This window comes from Colletotrichum costaricense, assembly GCF_030867565.1.
Source record: "Colletotrichum costaricense strain IMI 309622 chromosome Unknown Scaffold_10.1, whole genome shotgun sequence".
NCBI classification, from domain to species: domain Eukaryota; kingdom Fungi; phylum Ascomycota; class Sordariomycetes; order Glomerellales; family Glomerellaceae; genus Colletotrichum; species Colletotrichum costaricense.
In genome coordinates, this window is record NW_026848239.1 from 1,263,587 (window position 1) to 1,282,595 (window position 19,009).

Consider the following 19,009-nt stretch of genomic DNA (forward strand, 5'->3'; position numbering starts at 1 on the left):
AGGTGGGAGCCCATGACGAAAGACCCCGCGCTATTCCGAGCTCAATGGGAGCTTGGTCTTTCAGGTTGGTCCAATTGTCGAGCTTTTGGCAGCTTATCGCACTGTTATCGCAGGGGCAGTAAGGTACGTGCCCTTCGCCCCTGTAGGTAGGTACCTAGGTATCTTTGAGGAATTGCTTCCCTAGAATGCCGGGAAGTCGAGAGTGTGAAATGATGAATTCTACTATTCATGATTCAATAGAAATGACTCTTTACCTCGAAGGCGAAAGAGTTTATAGCTTGCCATCAAGGCATTTTGGAAGCTTCCATTCTTGAAAACGCAGCAAACTCGAGTCCTTCGAGGTGCCTTATCGGAAGCCAATCTGACCGATAAGATACGGTTGTTTGTTATCTTATCGGTTCTTTGTCGCGTGTCGCAGGCGCAAGCTGAGCGAGGGACGCTGTGCCAGTGCAATGACCCCTCCTTGGATCCATTTGAGTCATCCCCGCCGCAAAAGAAGACCTCGAGTGTTGCCCCGCCACCACAACCGCACATTTTCCACGCCGTGAACATCTCGTGGAACCCAATTGAACGAATATCGACCATTGAGCGACCGCAAGGTACTCCTGAATCTCGACAAAGCTTACCTCCAATACCACCCTTTATCGCCTACCGGACACCGCTACCATGGCGGACGCTGCTGCGGACCCCACCGCCAAGTTGGCCGAGTCGACGGCCAAGCTCCAGCTCGACGAGGAGACGGGAGAGATGGTCAGCAAGGGCGAGCTGAAGAAGAGACTGGCAAAGCGAGCGAAGAAGGCCGCCACGGAAAAGGCAAAGGCTGCCAAGGATGCTGTCGCAAAGGCTGCCGGTGCTGGCGACAGCAAGCCCGCCGCGAAGCCCAAAGCTAAGCCTGAGGAGGTCGTCCTCGACCCGGAGGCAATGTTCAAACAGGGCTTCCTCCAGGAGGTCTACAAGGAGAGGCCGTCGGGGAATGTCGTGACGCGTTTCCCTCCCGAGCCCAATGGCTAGTACGTGAGCCCCAATGCTTATCTTTGCCACGCCATTGACGTCTTTCCCCTAGCTTGCACATTGGCCATGCCAAGGCCATCGCCGTCAACTTCGGTTTCGCCAAGCATCACGGAGGTGTCTGCTACCTGAGATTCGACGACACGAACCCCGAGAAGGAGGAGGAGAGATATTTCACGGCCATTGAGGAGATGATCAGCTGGCTGGGTTTCACACCGTACAAGATTACGTACTCGAGTGACAACTTCCAGAAGCTGTACGATTTGGCAGAGAAGATGATTACGTTGGAGAAGGCATACGTATGCTACTGCGGTGGTGAGGTTATCTTCTGCATCAGATACAACGTGCTCTGCACTTGCTAATCAGTCACCCTCAGATACCGAGATCAAGCTCCAGCGTGGCGGTGAGAAGGGCGCTTCCCCCAGGTTCCGATGCGAGCACGCGAACCACACCGTCGAAGAGAACCTGCAGAAATTCAGAGATATGAAGGACGGCAAATACAAGCCTAGGGAAGCATTCTTGCGCATGAAGCAGGATATCACCGACGGCAACCCCCAGATGTGGGATCTCGCCGCATACCGCATCAAGACCGACACGCCGCACCACCGCACCGGATGGGACTGGAAGATCTACCCGACATACGATTTCACGCACTGCCTGTGTGATAGCTTCGAGGGCATCACTCACTCACTCTGCACAACAGAGTTCGTCCAGAGCCGTGTCTCGTACGAGTGGCTCAACAAGACCCTCGGCGTTTACGAGCCGATGCAGCGCGAGTACGGTCGTCTAGGTATCACGGGTACCGTCTTGTCAAAGAGAAAGATCCTCAAGCTGGTTGAGGAGAAGATTGTGCGTGGCTGGGACGATCCACGTCTGTACACTCTGATCGGTATCAAGCGCCGTGGTGTGCCCCCGCGCGCGATTCTCGACTTCGTCAATGAGCTGGGAGTCACGACGTCTGTCTCTGTCATTCAGATCAAGCGTTTCGAGCAGACGGTGCGCAAGTACCTAGAACGAACTGTTCCCAGATTGATGATGGTCTTGGATCCCATCCCGGTTGTCATCGAAGATGCCGAGGCTACTGACGTAGAGCTCGCCTTCTCTCCCAAGGACCCCAACATGGGTTCGCACACGATCAAGTTCACCCCGACCGTCTACATCGATCGCGCCGATTTCAGAGAAGTCGACAGCAAGGATTACTTCCGTCTTGCACCCAACAAGACCGTCGGTCTGCTCAACGCCCCCTTCCCCATCAAGGCTACTTCCTACACCAAGGATGAGGCGACAGGAAAGGTCACCGAGATCCGTGCCGTCTACGACAAGGAGACGAAGAAGCCCAAGGCCTTCATCAACTGGGTCGGTACCGAGGGTTCCAAGAAGGTTGAGGCCCGTATCCACAACTCTTTGTTCAAGAGCGAGAAGCCCGACGACGCCGAGGGCGGTTTCCTCAACGACATCAACCCCGAGAGCGAGGTCATCTACCCCGACGCGCTCATCGAGAGCGGTTTTGACGAAGTCAAGAGACGTGCACCTTGGCCTGAGGCTGCGGGTGAGAGCGAGCTCGGCAAGGGCGGACCTGAGAGTGTTCGTTTCCAGGCGACGCGCATTGCCTACTTTGTAAGCTGCCCACGAGTGAAGACTGAAATTTTGACAGACGAACTAACACCCCCACTAGGCCATTGATTCTGACAGTACCGACGAGAAGATTATTCTCAACCGTATTGTGTCGCTGAAGGAGGATGCTGGAAAGGTTTAAGTTACAGCTATCTCCGGATTTGGACGTAAAGGTGGATGGATGGATTTGGGGAGCTTTCGGAGTTGCATAGATGGCGGGCTTGATAATACCAAACAAAATCCCACAACAAGCAGTGTGGTGAATCAGAATCGTTTTGTCACAAAGATTATCGACGGGGTTTTCCTTAAAGTGATTCACTGCACTTCACGCTACGGGTCCTTATATCAACACAACACCTTGGATCGTCGTTGCACTCACCACACAAACCCCCATTACCAAATCATCAGGTTCTCCACGACGGAGTTGCGAATAATACTTTCGAAAGAATGAAGTTCAGTCAGTCTTCTCGGATACTCGGGGTAGCGTTGGCCGTTAGCTCCATATGCCTCGCTGTGCCTCAAGAGATATCGCAGGGCAACCAGCCATCAGCACCGCGAGTTGGAGAGGTGCCGTATGAGCAATCACCTTACGAAGAGACACCCTACAATGAGACGCCACACGAAGACTCGGCGGAAGAACCGTCACCGTACGAGCAGCCAGACGAAAAACCTTCACACGGAAAGCCTTCATATGGACAGCCACCCCGGGAAAAGCCATCATATGGCCACACTCCGTACGGGCGAGACCCAGCCATCTCCATCATAGAATGGGAAGTCGGCAGCCCGGCCCTCTACGCAGCGCGCTCCGTCGACGACCCAGACACATGCCCCAAAGGAACAGGTGTGTATCTCCTTCCGTCCTCCTTATCTTACCCTATCACATCCATTCCACATCATCCTCTCTCTTGCCTTTCAGAATCATCACGCTAACGCCTCTTATAGTATCCTGCAACCTCCCCCGCAACTGGAACTGCTGCACAAGATCCATGCCCTGCTGCGGGCCCGGCTGCTGCGCCCAAGGCTTCGACTGCGTCGACGCCGCCATCGGGGTCTGCTGCTCGCGGGGCAAGAAGCTCTGCGGCGGGATGTGTGTGAGTGGAGAGTGTTGCGGTGTACAGGGCGGGTGTAGTCGGGATGAGAAGTGTTGGATGGGGAAGTGTTATCCGAAGGAGAGGGGTCCTCCGGTCTCTTCGGGGGCCGGTGGAGTTGTGCCGCCGGTGACGGGGGGTGCGGGGCCGGTGAGGGTTGGGAAGAAGAGTGGGGAGGGGGCGGAACGGGGGAGGAGGGACTCGATGCTTGGGTTCGTTGTGCTTGTTGGGGTGTGGGTTGTTGACGAGGTTTGGGGGGGTTCGCTTTGGGGGTAGGGGGTTTGGGTGGTAGGTCGACCGACCGTTGATGGTAGGAAGGGCGGAGGGAAAGGTGTTCACGGAGTTATTGGAGCTTGGAGTCAAGGTCTGATTGGTAGCCGGGCTTCATGGTGTGTTGATGACCTACTATCTGCCAAAACCTCTACTAAAATATTGGACAAGAACCAGTCCTCGACGAGGGTACTAAATCCTCAGGGGCTTCGGTTTGTTGGTGTCCCGGCTATTAAGAATACACGTAGCTCCGCCTCATCCATTGGTGCTTGATTCTCATCACTGCAATTGGGAGAGCTTGAGCATGTGAGAGTATGTGGAATAATGATAGCCAATACTGGGCCGGTGATGTAGATGCCACACGGATGTTGGTGTATCAAAGCTCTCGTCCCTTCATCGCCCTAGACTGAAAGCGTAGACAGATAGAGGGGCCAGCTATTTAACAAGGACTGCCGTCTAATGCAACATGTGACATTCAGGGTCTCTTCATGAGTGTACAGTCAGCCCGACTTACGGATAGTCAGCTATCGTCAGCTTTAGGACCTCTGCCGACTCAAGGGCAACCCCGTTTCAGGGTGTCCCTTGTTACACCGGTTGCCGGATTCGGCTGACCGAAACCTGTTCCTCACTTAAACACAGTTTCTCTTGTGGGTGGATCGTTGCACCGGCGGGAACTCGTCCCGAGGCAAAGAATTTGTTGGTTATCATAATCATGACGGCATTGCTGGATTGTTGGCTCCCCAAAGCCGTGGTACTCGCTGCGTTGGATTGATGACAGACAATCAACATGATGCCTCCAGCGCAGACAAATTCGGATCGGCGTTGGCGATTGCAACAAAGTTTTTCTCGAAATGTCGAGAAAAGTTTAATGGACGATATAGGATAATCGGCTCCATATTATATCCGTCAGAAAGATTGCGTCGGAGTACGGAACAAGCTGCAGGCCGACGAGTGAAGAAAGCGGTCGTAGTGAAGTTTCTCAATGGTTGAGTGGTCATAATACCCTCACAGTGGAGGACAAACGCGCTTGGGAAGGTGTTGTCTGCAGTTCATGAGCGATAGACTTTGCACATAGAGAGGTGCTCATCACACCGGTAATTATTTCGGACGACAAGGCTTGTTCGGTGAGTTCAAGGTCAGTTGGTGAGTGTGAAGAACGGAGGCGTGAGAGCGTGTCCGTGGAAATTGGTGCTGTGTGGCTGAAGATAGCACGTAATCAGCGTCAGGGAACCTTTGGACGGAAGGTACCAATTGTGAGGGCCGATTCGCCCGATGGCAGGTTGGGAAGACCGGGCCCAAAAGGTTGGGTCTTGGCGTTCTTTCCGGCGTCACCGGCGAAGCGTGAGAAGTGGCCGGCCGGATAACCTTAATCGGGGGCCGGGTCTGCAGACGGGCCCGTGCCTCGAGGGAAATGGGAGTGAGGCGGGCGCATCTGATTCGTGGCCCGCCTGATAGGGCACAAGAGTGGATCGCCAGCCCCTGTCCACATGTGGTTCATAGCCAATCAGAATGTCACTTCTCAGAAGACGGATTGGAGAGGTGGATTGGTGGGATTCGGCCTGGCCCTTGGCCCTTGCATGGAAGGAGGGATGAATGAGTGACGCCAGGGAACCCCCTTGAAGGAAGAGGAAAAGTGTCCAGAGAGAAGAAGACAATATGTGCGGTGTTCTTCTTCCTTCCCCCCTTCTCAATCTTGACTTGCTGCGGTCTGTTGCCCTTTGCTCGGAATATTTGAACTGTCATCTGAGAACATGCGGCGAACTGGGAGGTTTTGGGCAACTATATTTCAGTCAACATTGAACGCCCTGTACAAGGTATTTCAGTCAATCGAGTCATGAACTCAAGTGAAGAGGTACTGCTTCATTTGGTTGAGATGATCCTCTCTTTTTGAGTTGAGTGAGATTATCCACCCACCGGCCGAAAAGAACTTTCGTGTAACACAGGGAGAGTAGGAAGGAAAAAAAAAAGCGAGAAAAGAAAAAAAATGCTGGACCCTGCTTGCTGTGCCGCAAATCCCAAGGTCACTTTTTCCCACGATGTGCTGGTGCACGATGGACACTGGCGGCTCGCGTGCGGCGCAACTGGCGGGGGAAAACGCCCGGCTAAGCGGGCAGAGGTATGCGAGAGCTCCAAATGGGTTCTAGTCCGAGGCCAACCTGGCAACGACGAGTTGGAAATGCGCATCAAATTGGGTCTTTTTTTTTTTTTTTGCTTTGGAAACTCGAAGGAGCTTTCGTATAATGATTTCCCGTTGGACGACGCATTGTGACATTGTGTGGAGTGTCTGGGTCAGCTTTGCAGTTGGTTTGTCAATTCCTGCTGGTGCTTACTGGCGCAATTTTAATCGCGGAACATGGCTGAAAAGGACATTCAAAAAAGAGACACCAGCAGGCAGCCATTTGAGACTTTTCTGTCCGTCTCTTTTCGGCTGTTTGTAGCACCGAACTTCTGTCCCTGCCATTTTTCTTTTCTTCTTCTCTTCCTTCTCGTCTTATGCGCGCCCAGCCTTTGTCGCCCGGTCTCGCTCTGGGGTACTTGGGAGAAGGAACGAAGTGCTCTTGCCTTCTCTACCTCTCTCTCCAGTCCCCACCATATCTGCGTGCCTGCCTCACGAGCGCTGCTCTTTCCCTTGCTTGTTTCTCCCCGAAGTACCTACCTCGTGTGCTCGCCTCCTTCCTCCTGTGTCGCCGCCAATCCTTCCCATCGTGGCCCCAATGCTGTGTGGTTCCTTCCTATTAGTTTAGCCTTGGCTCCTTCTCGCTTGCCGTGAATGCTTGGCTGACGGCCACCTTTAGCCGTGGCTTCTTCTTTGGGGTTCATCCAAACAAACCGTGACTGCGCTCCTATCCATCCCTCCTTCTCTGCAATGTTCGTGACTCCCACAAACTTGATCCTCATTTCAAACGCGACATCCATACATACTACACGCCTGTATCCGTAAACCTTCATACGATAACCTCTCGCCGCCCGTCTCTCCCGTTTGTCGCAGAAGGTGGATTGCGCGTTCTTTCATCGCAACTCGGCAACGTCAAGCATCTCATCGACTGCGATCACCCTCCATCAGACTGTTTCCACTTCGGTCCCATCTCCCTGGATTGCGCCCTTCCCAACGCGAAACTCTCCGGCACTCAACCACACTCCAGCGATACTCCCTCCATCGAAGCCATCCTCCCCCTCTGCCAGACTTCCAGTCATTCCGATTACTCCAGTCGTTCCCGTTGTCGCGCTCTTCGATTTTCTCGAGGAAGCATCTGTACTCCGCAAATCGTCTTATCAAATCCAACCACATCCTGGCCGCGCTCACCACCCCTCCACGCGTCCACCGTCACTTCGCTGCGCATCTTGCACCCTTCTCAACGGCGATAGTCCCGGCAGCGCCACACTTTAAGCTCAGAACGCTGCGACGCTCCCCTCCCCTCCGCAGAGGCCACTCACTAGTCCCGGCGTCATCAAGCAGCACTAGCACGCCCTCCAAGTCTCCATCCCGGGGCCCCTTTGGTTCCTCGAGGGAAAAAGTCCACGTCGTATCGCCCGCCGCGATATACCTACGGGGACCTGGAGATCCCAGTCGAAGCTGGAAAGTACGGATAGTCAGCCTGCACACACCTGCTTACGCCTGCGGCTTGCTTGGCTCGCCCTTGCAACCTCGACGTTCCACTCAAACAGGCCTTCTGGCGACCCGCTCCCACTCCGGCCTAGGTATTGCTGGTCGCAGTCAATCTATCTGGCTGCGTGCCTGTCAGCTAGTCTCGTCGAACAGAGAGGGCTCCATTAATAGAAGTCCATTTAGGTAGCAAGAATGCCACCTTCATCGTCGTCGCCACCCCCAATCCTCGCCATTACGGCCACTTATCTACACCTGCTGGCCCAACACCTCCCCCGGCCCCTCTACGAAGTCCTTCAAAAGCTTCACAACCACATTGCGCGCTTCTTCGCCGGCGTCGCATCATCTGCTCTCGTCGTTCGCACACACTCGCTTATCCCTGCCAAGATGCATCGCCCGCTGGGCTTCTCGGCCTTTCTGGTCACGCTGTTCTTGATATTCGGACTACCCGTCATCCTCGCCCAGAGCGAGCCGTTCCACTGTTATCCATACCCGCCCGCCGACAAGCTCGCTAGTCCCTTCATCACCCTGCAGCCGCATTGCTGTAAGGGCTCAATCGACAACAAGCTGAGAGTAGGCACCGACTGCGAATTGGCCAACGGAGGAAAATACAAGACAAAGTTTGGACAGGATCTGGGAACTTGCGCGACAGGCTGGGTGGACGCGTGCTGCATGCGACTGGTATGCGCACACATCATACTGTTCTTTTCGGATTTATCGCTAACGGCTGACCTAGCATTACCCGCCCGAAATTGCACGGCCAGAAATGTCCTATTGCGATGCAGGCTTTCTCGTCAAGGCCGAAGCCAAGAATATCATTGATGCCCGTAGCTGGAACCCGAAGAAATACGGAATTTGATGATGGGAGGCGAGGATTGGAACAACGATTACATAAACATGGCCACGATACGGCGAGCTTTGCTCGATGACACTCAGCCACGGCAGGGTCAGGCGAATCGAGTGAAATATGGGACACCTCCACGGCCGATGATGCCCCAGGAAATGCGGCGTGGGGCGAGAGATCGAGCGAGACCCAGCGAAACCCCAGCGGCTCCAGCGAGTCAGGGAATCTCCACCGCCGCAACGATCCGAGTGAAGAGACTATCGACTAGGAGCGCAGGAGCACTCAGAGGCCGCCCTGCGCTGTTTGAGAGGGAGGAAACACACTACCACCTAACGAATGGCGAAACAAAGGCATTTTGGCGTTTTGCGGGCGACGACTGCATTATGATGGCACGATTGCGACGGTCGCCCTCGTTCGAAACAACTTAGGGCTTCCGCATTATATACCCAGGGTAACTGATTTTCGTTACCTACCATTTGCATCCTATCTTGTACAAAAGCAGTCGGGATTTTTAGACGAGGGGCCGGAAGAGGGGGCCGAGAAGAAACGAAACACAGATGATTGACTGCCGGAGGCCGTGTGTCACCATGGTCTGGTCAAGTTCACCTTACTTTTGTATACCTAGTGTGTGTATTATTAGGAGCGTCTCATGGTTGTCAGTCAATCCGATCTCCACCTTTTCGGAAAGGTTTCGCCCTCGTCAGTTCTCATCGGACCTGATCATCGCCCAGTCTGTCGAGTATCTAGGTGTTTTGCTGCCTATCCTTTCTGATGGAAATGGGGCACGATGGTCATGGCGCGAGAGAAGCTGAGCAGAGTTAAATATGTGACGACGAGTCAGCAATGCGGTGTCGTCTTGTTATCGTCCAACTACGGGGTGTCAAAGCCTTTGGGAAATGGCCTGACTGTCATAGTTGTTCACGCCCGACCGAACTATCAAGTGGCGGTGGTGTCGGGTTCGGTATGCACGTGTCACCCCGCGGGGTAGGTAGGCACTGGGACGGGTGGCGAGCGGTTCTACCGGCTGCGACGGTCAGCCCTGTGAGAAGAAAAAGGTTTGGACCAGTGCAGCAAACTGGCGAACTCCTGGAGGTGGTCTATGTTTTTTCTTTCTGGTGAGAGGGGGGGGGGGGGGGGATTCAAGACTTGGATTGAAGAGATCCCGCCGGGTAGATTACTCGGTACTCGGAACCCAGGCGAGGCATGGTAGCGAAGATGGCGAATTCTGCCCGTGGGATACGCGGATCAACGAGGAAATCGATAACATGACTTGATATTCCGACTGGTTGGCTCGGGTGGCCAACAAATTGCAAGATCACGGGTGGGCAGGATAGCTCTCCAGATTACAATTCCTTTTCTGCGCGGTGGGCATTTGCAACAGTGCCAAAACTTGGGGAGAAGTTTGAGGGTAGCAGTGTATGCGATTCTTGTAGGAGCTATAAAGCGATACCGAAAACTCAGATTTCAATTGGACGAGCTATCGAGGTAGCTAGGGAGATTGTGATGGTAACCGTGGCATCCCCTCCCATACCGTTAGAGGCGCTCAACACTCAGCACCGCGTAAGAAAACATTGTGCTTTTATGATGATTCTACAAGACCAGTAACCTGCGTACTTTGGTCAATGACCGTTCGGACGATTGTACTTGATTGAGAATGCGAGTACGACAAGGCTTATTTCGAGGTGCGTCGTTCTGCAGGATGATGTGCAGCTATGGAGCGATTTGAGCTGTGAATCAATTGAGGCATGCACTCTGGGAAGCACGGTAAGGTAGCTAAGCTTTGCTCGCAGGTTTGGCTGCAGGTCGCATGTACGTATTTCTTCAAGACACCGAGGAGACGGGGCATCGGATAAATCGGTACGTATCGTCCATCCCGATCCGACTTCATCTCCTCAATTACGCCGGAAGAGATGTTCCTGTTTCATCTTTTCTTTTCGGGACACCTCAGGGCACGACTCTCCTCCGTTGAGTTGAGCGCAAACTGCCACTGCTTTCAGTCAAAACATCCGGACGGTATCGAGCCCCCTTTCGATGATGATTGTGGTTTCTCCTGTCGTTTCCAATTGGACGACTTCCTATGGAAAGGAAACTCTGGACAAACCATCAGCACCCCCTTGGTGACCCTGGGTGGTCTCTTTACGCTCGTCTGCGTGTCCCTGCTAGCTGCAGATCGCTCTCCAGTCTCCACGTTCTTCTTCTGTTGGTTGAGTGGAGTGGAAGCAACACCCAGCTCGCAACATGGTCGGGTCTGTCCGTTTCGCCGCACGGCAACTGGGCAGCATACTCTAATGCAAAGCAGGCGGGAAGGACTGAAGAAGAGGAAGAAGAAGAAGTCTAAGTGGACTCTTTTTCTTTAGTCTGGACACTCTAACACAATCGCCAGGAGTCGAGGGGACCATACAAGCACACGTCGAAACCGGGGTCTGTGACACTCTGTCACACAGCCGCCACACGCGGCAGTTTCACCGTGCCCAGTCAGGACCAATAACATTAACCTCCCGTTAGCCTCCAATGCCTCTCCCGACGACCTCTCATGCCCTCCATCCAATCGTCTTCAACTTCCTCGACCTCGCCCGTTCAGCCAGCCTCACATCCCCCACGGGCGCCCGACCAACCTGCTTCTGAAACTGGCCCGTTGCCTCTGCACGTTTGTCTCCCTAGGCCGTGCTTGAAGTCTCCTGGCAAAGTCGACAAGTCGTTGTCTGCCAAGCGGCAGTAACATATCCCTCCTAACCCCGTATTGGGATGAAAGCCACCATCAGAGAACTTGGAACGCCGAGGTGACAGAAGACAGCGACACAAGACAGCTCGGCACGATCTTTGATGGGCAGGCTGGCAGGACTGACTGGCGTACCACCCGAGCGGCGTCTTCCCCGCCCGCCGCTGCCCCTCCACCCCTCTTCTCTTCTTCCCTTCTAAGAAGCGTTCCTGATTACTTCTCTTATATCATGCGAGAACCTGTGATCGTCCGCGGGGTTGGAGCAAGGCTGTTCCCTTCCTTTCTTCTTCCGAGCCCTGAGATTGGGTCTCTATTTCCCCCCTTCCCTTGTTCTTAATATTCTTATTCGACTGTTACCGACTTGCCTCACCCTGGGCTGGTACCAGTCAATGAGAGGCTGGCTTGAGAAAATCCCATCCGGATTCCCAAACATTATTCATGCAAAAGTGCGCCTATAGAGTAACACGGCGCCGGGCAACTCTTCCCTGCGGCTCATCCAAGGTTCCAGTTCGTCAGACAAGCTAGGTCGTTGCCACCACACACTCTCACTCCGTACTGGCTTGCTGGCTTTGCTAGCTACCACTTTCTTACTGCCCGCCTTCTCCGCTCTTTTCTACCATTCTTCGCCTCAATTTACTCGCAACAAGCGCGCTCTTAATCCCAATTCTAATCCAGAGGATCGACAAACACCCCGACCATTGATCTTCGTTTCCTCCCGCTAAGGGGGCGACCCAACGAGAAACAAAACAAACAGAGCCGCTTGGGACATCAAACACCACAACGACACTCGGAAGACGATGAATTTCAGTTGACGCTAGACCCCGTCTCCCTCCCCTCAGCTCCCCCGACTGGACTTGTCCGTTGCTCGAGAAGACCATCTCGCCTGCGTTTGTCTCCTCTGATCAATGGCATCTGATGCGAGGGCCAGGGCAAACGTGCCCCGCAGAGTAGGCAAGCAGACTACGAATGGCATGGACTCCTATCATCGTTATGTAGCAGAATCAAATACGCCGCCGCCGCCGCTGCCGCAAGGGGACATCGTCGCCCGGCCGTACACCAGTCACTCCCGTTCCTTTAGCACGCCGCGTCCCTCAATAATAGAACCGTCTTCGTCAGGTAGCAGCAGCGATGCCGATAGACCAAGACCGCTACCGGTGCCCGAAATTACCATCAGTAGCCCAGGAAAACCGCCGAGGGCCAACCCTCGATACTCATTGACGCCTCGCCAGGCAACTTTTCCTCCGATAAATGCTCAAAGGCTAGCGGTGCCAGGAGTGAGGCCGCCTCCGCCCGCGCAACAAATACCACCGGCCCCACGAATACAACGAGTTCAACCACCACGTCCAATCGCCTCGACACCACCAACCACGGCCGATTCTGATGACCTACGAAAACGAAATGGGTTAGTCGACGTCGCTCTTCCGTACCGACCGTTTTATCTCCAAAGGAGGGTCCTCAGCTCGTTTGCGGTCCTCTTCGCCGGACTCATGGTAACCGTAGAAGCCGTGTTGGACCTATCAAACAAAAGAGGAGGACTCGGTTCGCCAGAGCATGGGTTCAGATATCTATGGCAGTACGGTTCGGCCTTCATCTTCACCTGTATCGCCGCATTATGGGCGAGACCCGAACACCAGGCAAAAGCCAGCGCGCCGTGGCTTCGGATGGCAAAGGGACCTGCGAGTGTGGACAGGACCCTGATGCTCGACTACGTCTTCATGTTCGAGCCATGGACCATTGCGAAAGCAACAAAGAATCGGGACTGGCTCGTTGCGGCCACGGCGTCTGTCGGCCTGACGCTCAAAATCATCATCGTCATCGCTGTGGCGCTCGTCAGCCCAACGTTCCAGATTGTGACTGCTCGAGGTGTGAGTTTGAACCTACACAACACGTTTGTGGACGATCCCACTGGGCTACGGAATGCTGGTGCCCTGCCTTTCTTCACAATGACAGCTCTCCAGACGAAAGGCCTCAACTTCCCAGACGGCACTTCCAAAGAATTCGCTTTCCAGTCATTTTCTGCGGACTTGCCCGCGACAGCTGAGCTGAGGACCAATGTCGACGGCTTCCAATCCGAAATCGAGTGTGAGCCGGCACAGTTCACCTTGAACGGTGTCCAGTTCATCCAAGCTTCGGACGTTCAGCTCAACGCCACTGTCTCGACTCCGAATTGCACCTTGACGCAAACCATTCCGAATATGGCGCTGATTGGCTTCACACTTCCTACCTTCTTCATGGCATTTCAGGCTGGGACGTGCGGGAACTCGCCCTTCCCAGACGATGGGAGGGTGGTCGTCATGACGGGAGCCATCCAGATTAACGAATCCAGTGTACCGACGGAGAGCGACATTTTCAATGTGCCCATTTCGGGTGCTGTTTCAAGGTCTGCAGCACTGATATGCCGTCCATCGTACTTCCTCACCAGGGTTCATGTCACAAAGAACAACACGCAACTCATCAAGATCGAACGGAACCGCTCTGCAACGAACAAGACCCTCGAGCTGGTTCATCCGTGGGACATTGTACAAGGACACTTCAACTCCTATCCCACCGATTCGCAGATCCTCGCAGCGATACCAAATATCAATAGTCGGTACCCCGGCATCGCCATTGTTGCTTCCGACGCCGTCATGAACTCGGCTGTCGCTATGCAGATCAAGGACTACGGGCTTCCTCCGATCGAGACGTTCCTGAAGACGGACAACCTGACCCAGATCTCGACAGCGTACTGGAAGCAGTATACTGCTCTCGTCGCACGGAGCTCACTGATGGGCGAGACGCAAGAGAAATCTACCGGTACGGCCATCATCATTGGAGAGCGGCTCAATGTTCGCCAAATACCAGCGCACCTCCTTTCTGGCCTGCTGGGCTTCGTTCTAATATTAGTGTTGGCTGCAATTGCCCTCGCGCCAGCAAAAGGCTTTCTGCCCCGCGACCCAAATACCATTATCAACATGGCCACCCTCCTCGCTCATAGTCGCCAGCTTCTTCAGTGTCTACGCGGCACCGGTGCTGCCGACACATCAGTCGTACGAGAGAAGCTGCTCGGCACGAACTACTACACCGGCGTCGAACCCTACGAGAAGGCCGAAAAGGAGGCGAGAGGATACTTCAAGATCTTTGGTGGCGCCCCGCCCCCTCAGAACCAGCCGGTCGAGTTTGTACGAAATGCCGATTGGAAGCATCCGCTGCCGCTAAATCCATGGGCAAGGTTCGCCGCCGTGGTGACTATGATTGGCATGATCGTTGCCCTTGAAGTTGTGCTTCGTATTTCCAACGCACACGCCGGCATCGCGACGACCAAGGCAAACACCGACAAGCATTTTCTATGGACAACAGGCACCGGCGTCATTTTCGGTCTGGTGGTGCTGTACCTCGCCGCCGCGGACTGTGCGACCCGATGTCTTGCGCCGTACGCAAAGCTTAAAGAAGGGGGATCCTTCGAGACGACGGTTCACTTGGACTTCATGGACAAGTCCAAGCATAGAATCCTGTTCGATGCCGTCAAGACGCAAAATATCGCTGTCGTGTTCACCACCACCGCTCTAATCGTTGCGTCGCTCCTAGCGACATTCTCTGGGGCTCTATACAGTACGACACCAATCCCGTCTACGCGGCCCGTCAACCTTCAGACCCTCGACAGCTTCATTAATGCGTCCTCACCTTGTCCGACCTGTACCACTGATACTCTTCTTGCCTCCCTGATTCTCGACGCGAACCTGACCTTCCCATCATTCACCTTTGAGGACCTCAACTTCAACAGTCTGCAGCTATCGGAGCCCCTCGATATGCAGGACGGCGCCGGGACCATTATCGCAACGGTGCCTGCCCTTCGCTCACGGCTCGATTGCAGACTCTACCCGCAATCCGAGATCAACACAAACTTTACTGTCCCTGACTTGCCGAATCAGTTTTCACAGGACATGAAGGTCAACATCGCCGGTGAGCCGTGCCTCGATCCATCAATCCGGTCCAACGCCGTCTTACCGCCGGGCGTCTCCCCCTCTTCCGTCTTCGGCGTCGCTACACCACGGTCTGCTGCTTCGTCGCAGTGCTCCGATTTCACCTATGTCTGGGGTCAGCTTTCCGACAGCACCCCCATGCAGGTGGGCTACATCTCAGCCATGGGCTGCAACGAGACGCTCGAGACTGTAACGGCCAAGATCCGTCTCACGGGCGCCTCACTACACGTGGACACAACCTACTCGCCCATCGTACAGGAAAACACCGCCAAGCCGATCAAGTTAAGACTGCTCCCGTTGCAGTACGGACTCCTCGCCAACCTCACCACGGGCAACCAGCTCGATCCGTTCTTCAGTTCACTCGTCACATCGCGATTCGCGGTGCCCGCGGGGAACCTAGGCGATCCGGGCCTGGGCAAGAGCGGTCTCGTAGCGGATGCCATCGTCCGGCAGCACGGCATCTTGCGCGCCCAGAACCTCAACGTCAACTCCCGTCGTCGCCTCCCGGACGTGACGGCGCAGCAGGTCATCCCCGCCATGCTCGAATCGACGTCCGTCACCTCTCTGCGCCGTCTGGTGCAGGACACCGCTTCGACACGCATCATCCAGTCCGTGCTCGGTCTCCTTGTTGCCTTAACGCTCGTTGCGTGGCTTCTCACGCCCGGGACGGATACTATCCTCCCGCGGAACCCGTGCAGTATCGCTTCCGTGGCAGCGCTGCTGGCCGACGGCAATGTATTTGGGTTCTTGGGCCGTGGGGCGGAGTGGCAGGTGACGGAAGAGATGAAGCGCAGCTTCTTGGACGGGAGCCATTCGATGGGATTCAAGATTGGGTATGAGCGGGTGAGGAAGCGCAGGGGCGCGGAAGACGTCAATGGGGTGAGGGGAGACGGGGATATGGCGTACGGCATCAACGTCAAGCGCGGGGGCGGGTGGGGTGGAGGTGAGGATGTTGGGCTTGGGATCTTGGCGAGGGTGAATGGGGCGCAGAGGGGGTTTGTTAGGGGATGGGGGAAGATGTGAGTCCCTTCTTATTCATCACCTGATGTTTTCTTTCTTTTCTTCTTGTATTACATCTGGTTGGTTTGTATAGTAGCCTGTGACCTTTTTGGCGTTTTTGTTTGTCCTGGGACGAACTCTTTGGGAGCGGGATGATACCACACGCGAGACTTATTCTTTTGGAAGAAGAAAATGGGGAAAACGGGAGCCATGGGGAGTCTCGGGTTTGAGATTATGGGTCTCTTTTCATTTGTATGTACTATTATTTGGTACTAGTACTTTTAGTCTCTTCAATGTTTACACATTTGGATGGGATTCCTTGTTTTCATGCGAGGCATAGAAGAAGTATCACGGTCGGCGTGTAGTGCTGTAAAGGGGGACTTCTTCCCCCTTTGGATACTGTCTTGGATTCCCGTCGCTGTGATGCCAAGTCTATAGTCACAGCAAGGAATCGTTACTGTAAAGTGTGCAAGACTGCAATCTGGCGAGACTTGATCCGATTGCGACAACATACAGCTTACTCGCAATTGAGTAGTCACACGTAGCTAGAGAGATGCGATTGAAATACCGATACAGAGAGCGGTCCCGAATGTAACCTCTCCCCATGAGGCTCACAAGCCTCTCATTAGAGGGGGCTCAGCACTAACTCTTACTTTCTTAGCAGTGGCGGTGTCAGCGACGATAAGCAATCTTCTGTTAAGGCCTTCGCTGTCCCGTGTGCTGGTTTGCCCACCGTAAAGTGCCCAGCACTCAAGTGAGTCTTGATCCCGGTGCCGATCGATCTCGGCAAAGTGGGTTTCGTGCTGCGTGTGTTCGGGTCCCTCGGGTGCGTTGGGTCTCGGGGGTAAGCGGGGATGGGGAGGATGCCGATTCGGTGGGTCCGAGGAGCCGTCGGGGATTTTTGAGGGGTTGGGGATGGATGGGTTTGTTTGAATGGAGGTATATGTGAGTGTATAGGAAATGGATGGGAAAAGGGGTGTGAGGAGGGCGTTGGGGTGGTGGTGGTGAGGTGGACGGGTCTTGGCTGCGGGAGACGAGCGCCTCGAATCGTGTCTGGGGTCTTGGCGGGTTATGCGATCTTGAACGGATGAGAGAGGCGGGTGTGGCGCCGGGAAGGATGGGCGGACGTCACGGCAGATGGGCGATCATGGGTTGCATCATGGACTTTGGGAGGGAATGGCAGAGATGTGTTGCGTTGCGGACAGGAAGAGGTAGTATGTGGGATTTTTCTATGCTGTTTTTTTGTTCAGGTTTGGATATCATGCTGTGTGGGTTCCATCGCTTCTCTCCGAGCGCCTTTATGTGTTTTGCCATTTCATGATGGGTTTCCCGTGAGTGTGATGCGTCTTGTTCCTCGTTCCTGTATCTTTCCCGAAAAACTCCAAGTCTTTCCAAAATGGGAGACCTTTCAAATGCTGATCTGATGGGTATCGAGTTAGCCATGAGGGTCCTTGAAGAGGAAGCATCAGCTTGAAGGGCACACATACCATGCGTAGGTAGAAATTGAAAATCATTCTGTAGGATATTTGCATTTAGACAATGCTGCAAGTGCATCCGAGGCGCTTCTCGGGGTCGACGCTGGGGAAGCCGACACAGATGCGGCCCTCGGCCTCGCAGTTGACCCTGGAGTCGCCGCAGACGGTGTCGGTGCAAGGGCCGTCGAAGCGGGCGGCGACGGTGGCGGCGAGGAGGGAGATGATGGCGAAGGCGGCGCGCATTTTGGCGGTTTAGTTGTGTTGGTGTTGAGTTGGAGGTGGAGAGGAGTTTGGATGGTTGTGAGAGAAGGTTGAGTTGGAGTTGTGTGGGTGAGGTGGGATGATGATGGTGATGGTGATGGGATGACAGGAGTGAGAAAAGGCGGGATGATCAGCTTCTTCTTATACATCAGTTTACAACGGAAACTTGCATCTTGAGTCAATTCTACGGGATGGAGGTGATAAATTTTGGAAACATTATGCCAAGGCCTCTGGGGGCATGGATGAAGGGTCTGTTGAGGTTGACACCGCCCTCTTCCGTAGACTTGCTAGGTTGACTGGCTTGTCTCTGCAAGAGGAGTACCAAGACTTTGGCTAAACCAAGACTAACCAAGAGTTTGCGACTTCTTGGAAAGTGCTCGAGATCTGCTCGATGTGGTTACAAGGAGGATGCTATTTTCGAGGTTGCTGGTATCCGTAGCGGAGCTGTCCTGAACCACTTGGTCAGTGAGCAGGTGGTAAAAGTGGTCAGGCACATGATTATGCCTCAAAGACCGGCCAAAATTACCAGTGTACGGAGTAGTGTACTGAGTACTGTGGTATTGTGGATTGGCTGGTGGCCTAGGTTGTTCACCTTGAGGTCCGTTCTGCGTTACTTGGCGTACGGCAAAATCCGATACTGTCGACTCTAGATAGCCTATCTGGTTGAGTACGGCGTAAAGTTCACGGAGTAGCGAAGGACGGGGGCCAGCAGGCTGTCCGCAAGTTTTCGCTACTGTTGCTGCACCGGCTTTGCTTGGGGGTGGGTGGTCTTGGCGCCTGCGCGGGCAGTGTTTGGGGCTATTAAAAGCCCATCGAGTATATGAGCTTGATCTGTGCTCTTGGCGATGAGGTGTTTCCAATCCCCCTCTTGGCGGGCCTTCCGTTGGCTAGGTATCCTTAGTAGGGGGCTGCAGAGCTGCTCAGTTCAAAGTCCGCTACCTTAAGTATGGAGTATTCGTACGGATACATCTCTACAGGCACATTGGCTAGCCGTGTGTTGCTGCCTCATGACGATGATGGGCGGGCAATCTAACGGGTAATCAGCCGGGGAATTTACTCTTGAGAGATTTGATGGACGTGGTAATGTGTCGCGTGAGTCTTTTCCCTCTTCTAGACTCTCGCGTCTTGGCATTCTTTCTGCGAGCTGGCAACTATCCGCAATAGGTGC

The 19,009-nt window shown here is 54.3% G+C and overlaps 5 protein-coding genes across 5 annotated transcripts, besides 1 other annotated feature; 4 read left to right on the forward strand and 1 right to left on the reverse strand.

Annotated features, from left to right (window-relative positions):
• Nucleotides 1-666: 666 nt before the first annotated feature.
• CCOS01_10039 (glutaminyl-tRNA synthetase) lies at nucleotides 667-2,764 on the forward strand (the record flags this gene model as incomplete). The annotated part of the gene is made up of 4 exons (XM_060458196.1): nucleotides 667-1,010; nucleotides 1,064-1,323; nucleotides 1,385-2,625; nucleotides 2,684-2,764. The coding sequence occupies 4 exons, from the start codon at nucleotides 667-669 to the stop codon at nucleotides 2,762-2,764; spliced, it is 1,926 nt and encodes a 641-aa protein (XP_060311361.1).
• A 305-nt stretch (nucleotides 2,765-3,069) lies between these two features.
• Nucleotides 3,070-3,986, forward strand: CCOS01_10040 (uncharacterized protein; the record flags this gene model as incomplete). The annotated part of the gene is made up of 2 exons (XM_060458197.1): nucleotides 3,070-3,463; nucleotides 3,565-3,986. 2 exons carry the CDS (start codon nucleotides 3,070-3,072, stop codon nucleotides 3,984-3,986), a joined length of 816 nt encoding a protein of 271 aa, XP_060311362.1.
• A 2,860-nt stretch (nucleotides 3,987-6,846) lies between these two features.
• Nucleotides 6,847-6,921: a sequence feature (Short protein (CCOS01_10041, KAK1522329.1) was converted to a misc_feature.).
• An 858-nt stretch (nucleotides 6,922-7,779) lies between these two features.
• On the forward strand, nucleotides 7,780-8,443 carry CCOS01_10042 (uncharacterized protein; the record flags this gene model as incomplete). The annotated part of the gene is made up of 2 exons (XM_060458198.1): nucleotides 7,780-8,265; nucleotides 8,321-8,443. 2 exons carry the CDS (start codon nucleotides 7,780-7,782, stop codon nucleotides 8,441-8,443), a joined length of 609 nt encoding a protein of 202 aa, XP_060311363.1.
• A 3,609-nt stretch (nucleotides 8,444-12,052) lies between these two features.
• Nucleotides 12,053-16,129, forward strand: CCOS01_10043 (uncharacterized protein; the record flags this gene model as incomplete). Its single annotated transcript, XM_060458199.1, has 1 exon — nucleotides 12,053-16,129. The coding sequence occupies one exon, from the start codon at nucleotides 12,053-12,055 to the stop codon at nucleotides 16,127-16,129; it is 4,077 nt and encodes a 1,358-aa protein (XP_060311364.1).
• A 1,486-nt stretch (nucleotides 16,130-17,615) lies between these two features.
• On the reverse strand, nucleotides 17,616-18,554 carry CCOS01_10044 (uncharacterized protein; the record flags this gene model as incomplete). The annotated part of the gene is made up of 2 exons (XM_060458200.1): nucleotides 17,616-18,025; nucleotides 18,191-18,554. Coding segments are annotated over 2 exons (774 nt in total), but the record flags the coding sequence as incomplete, so codon positions are not given.
• Nucleotides 18,555-19,009: the final 455 nt, after the last annotated feature.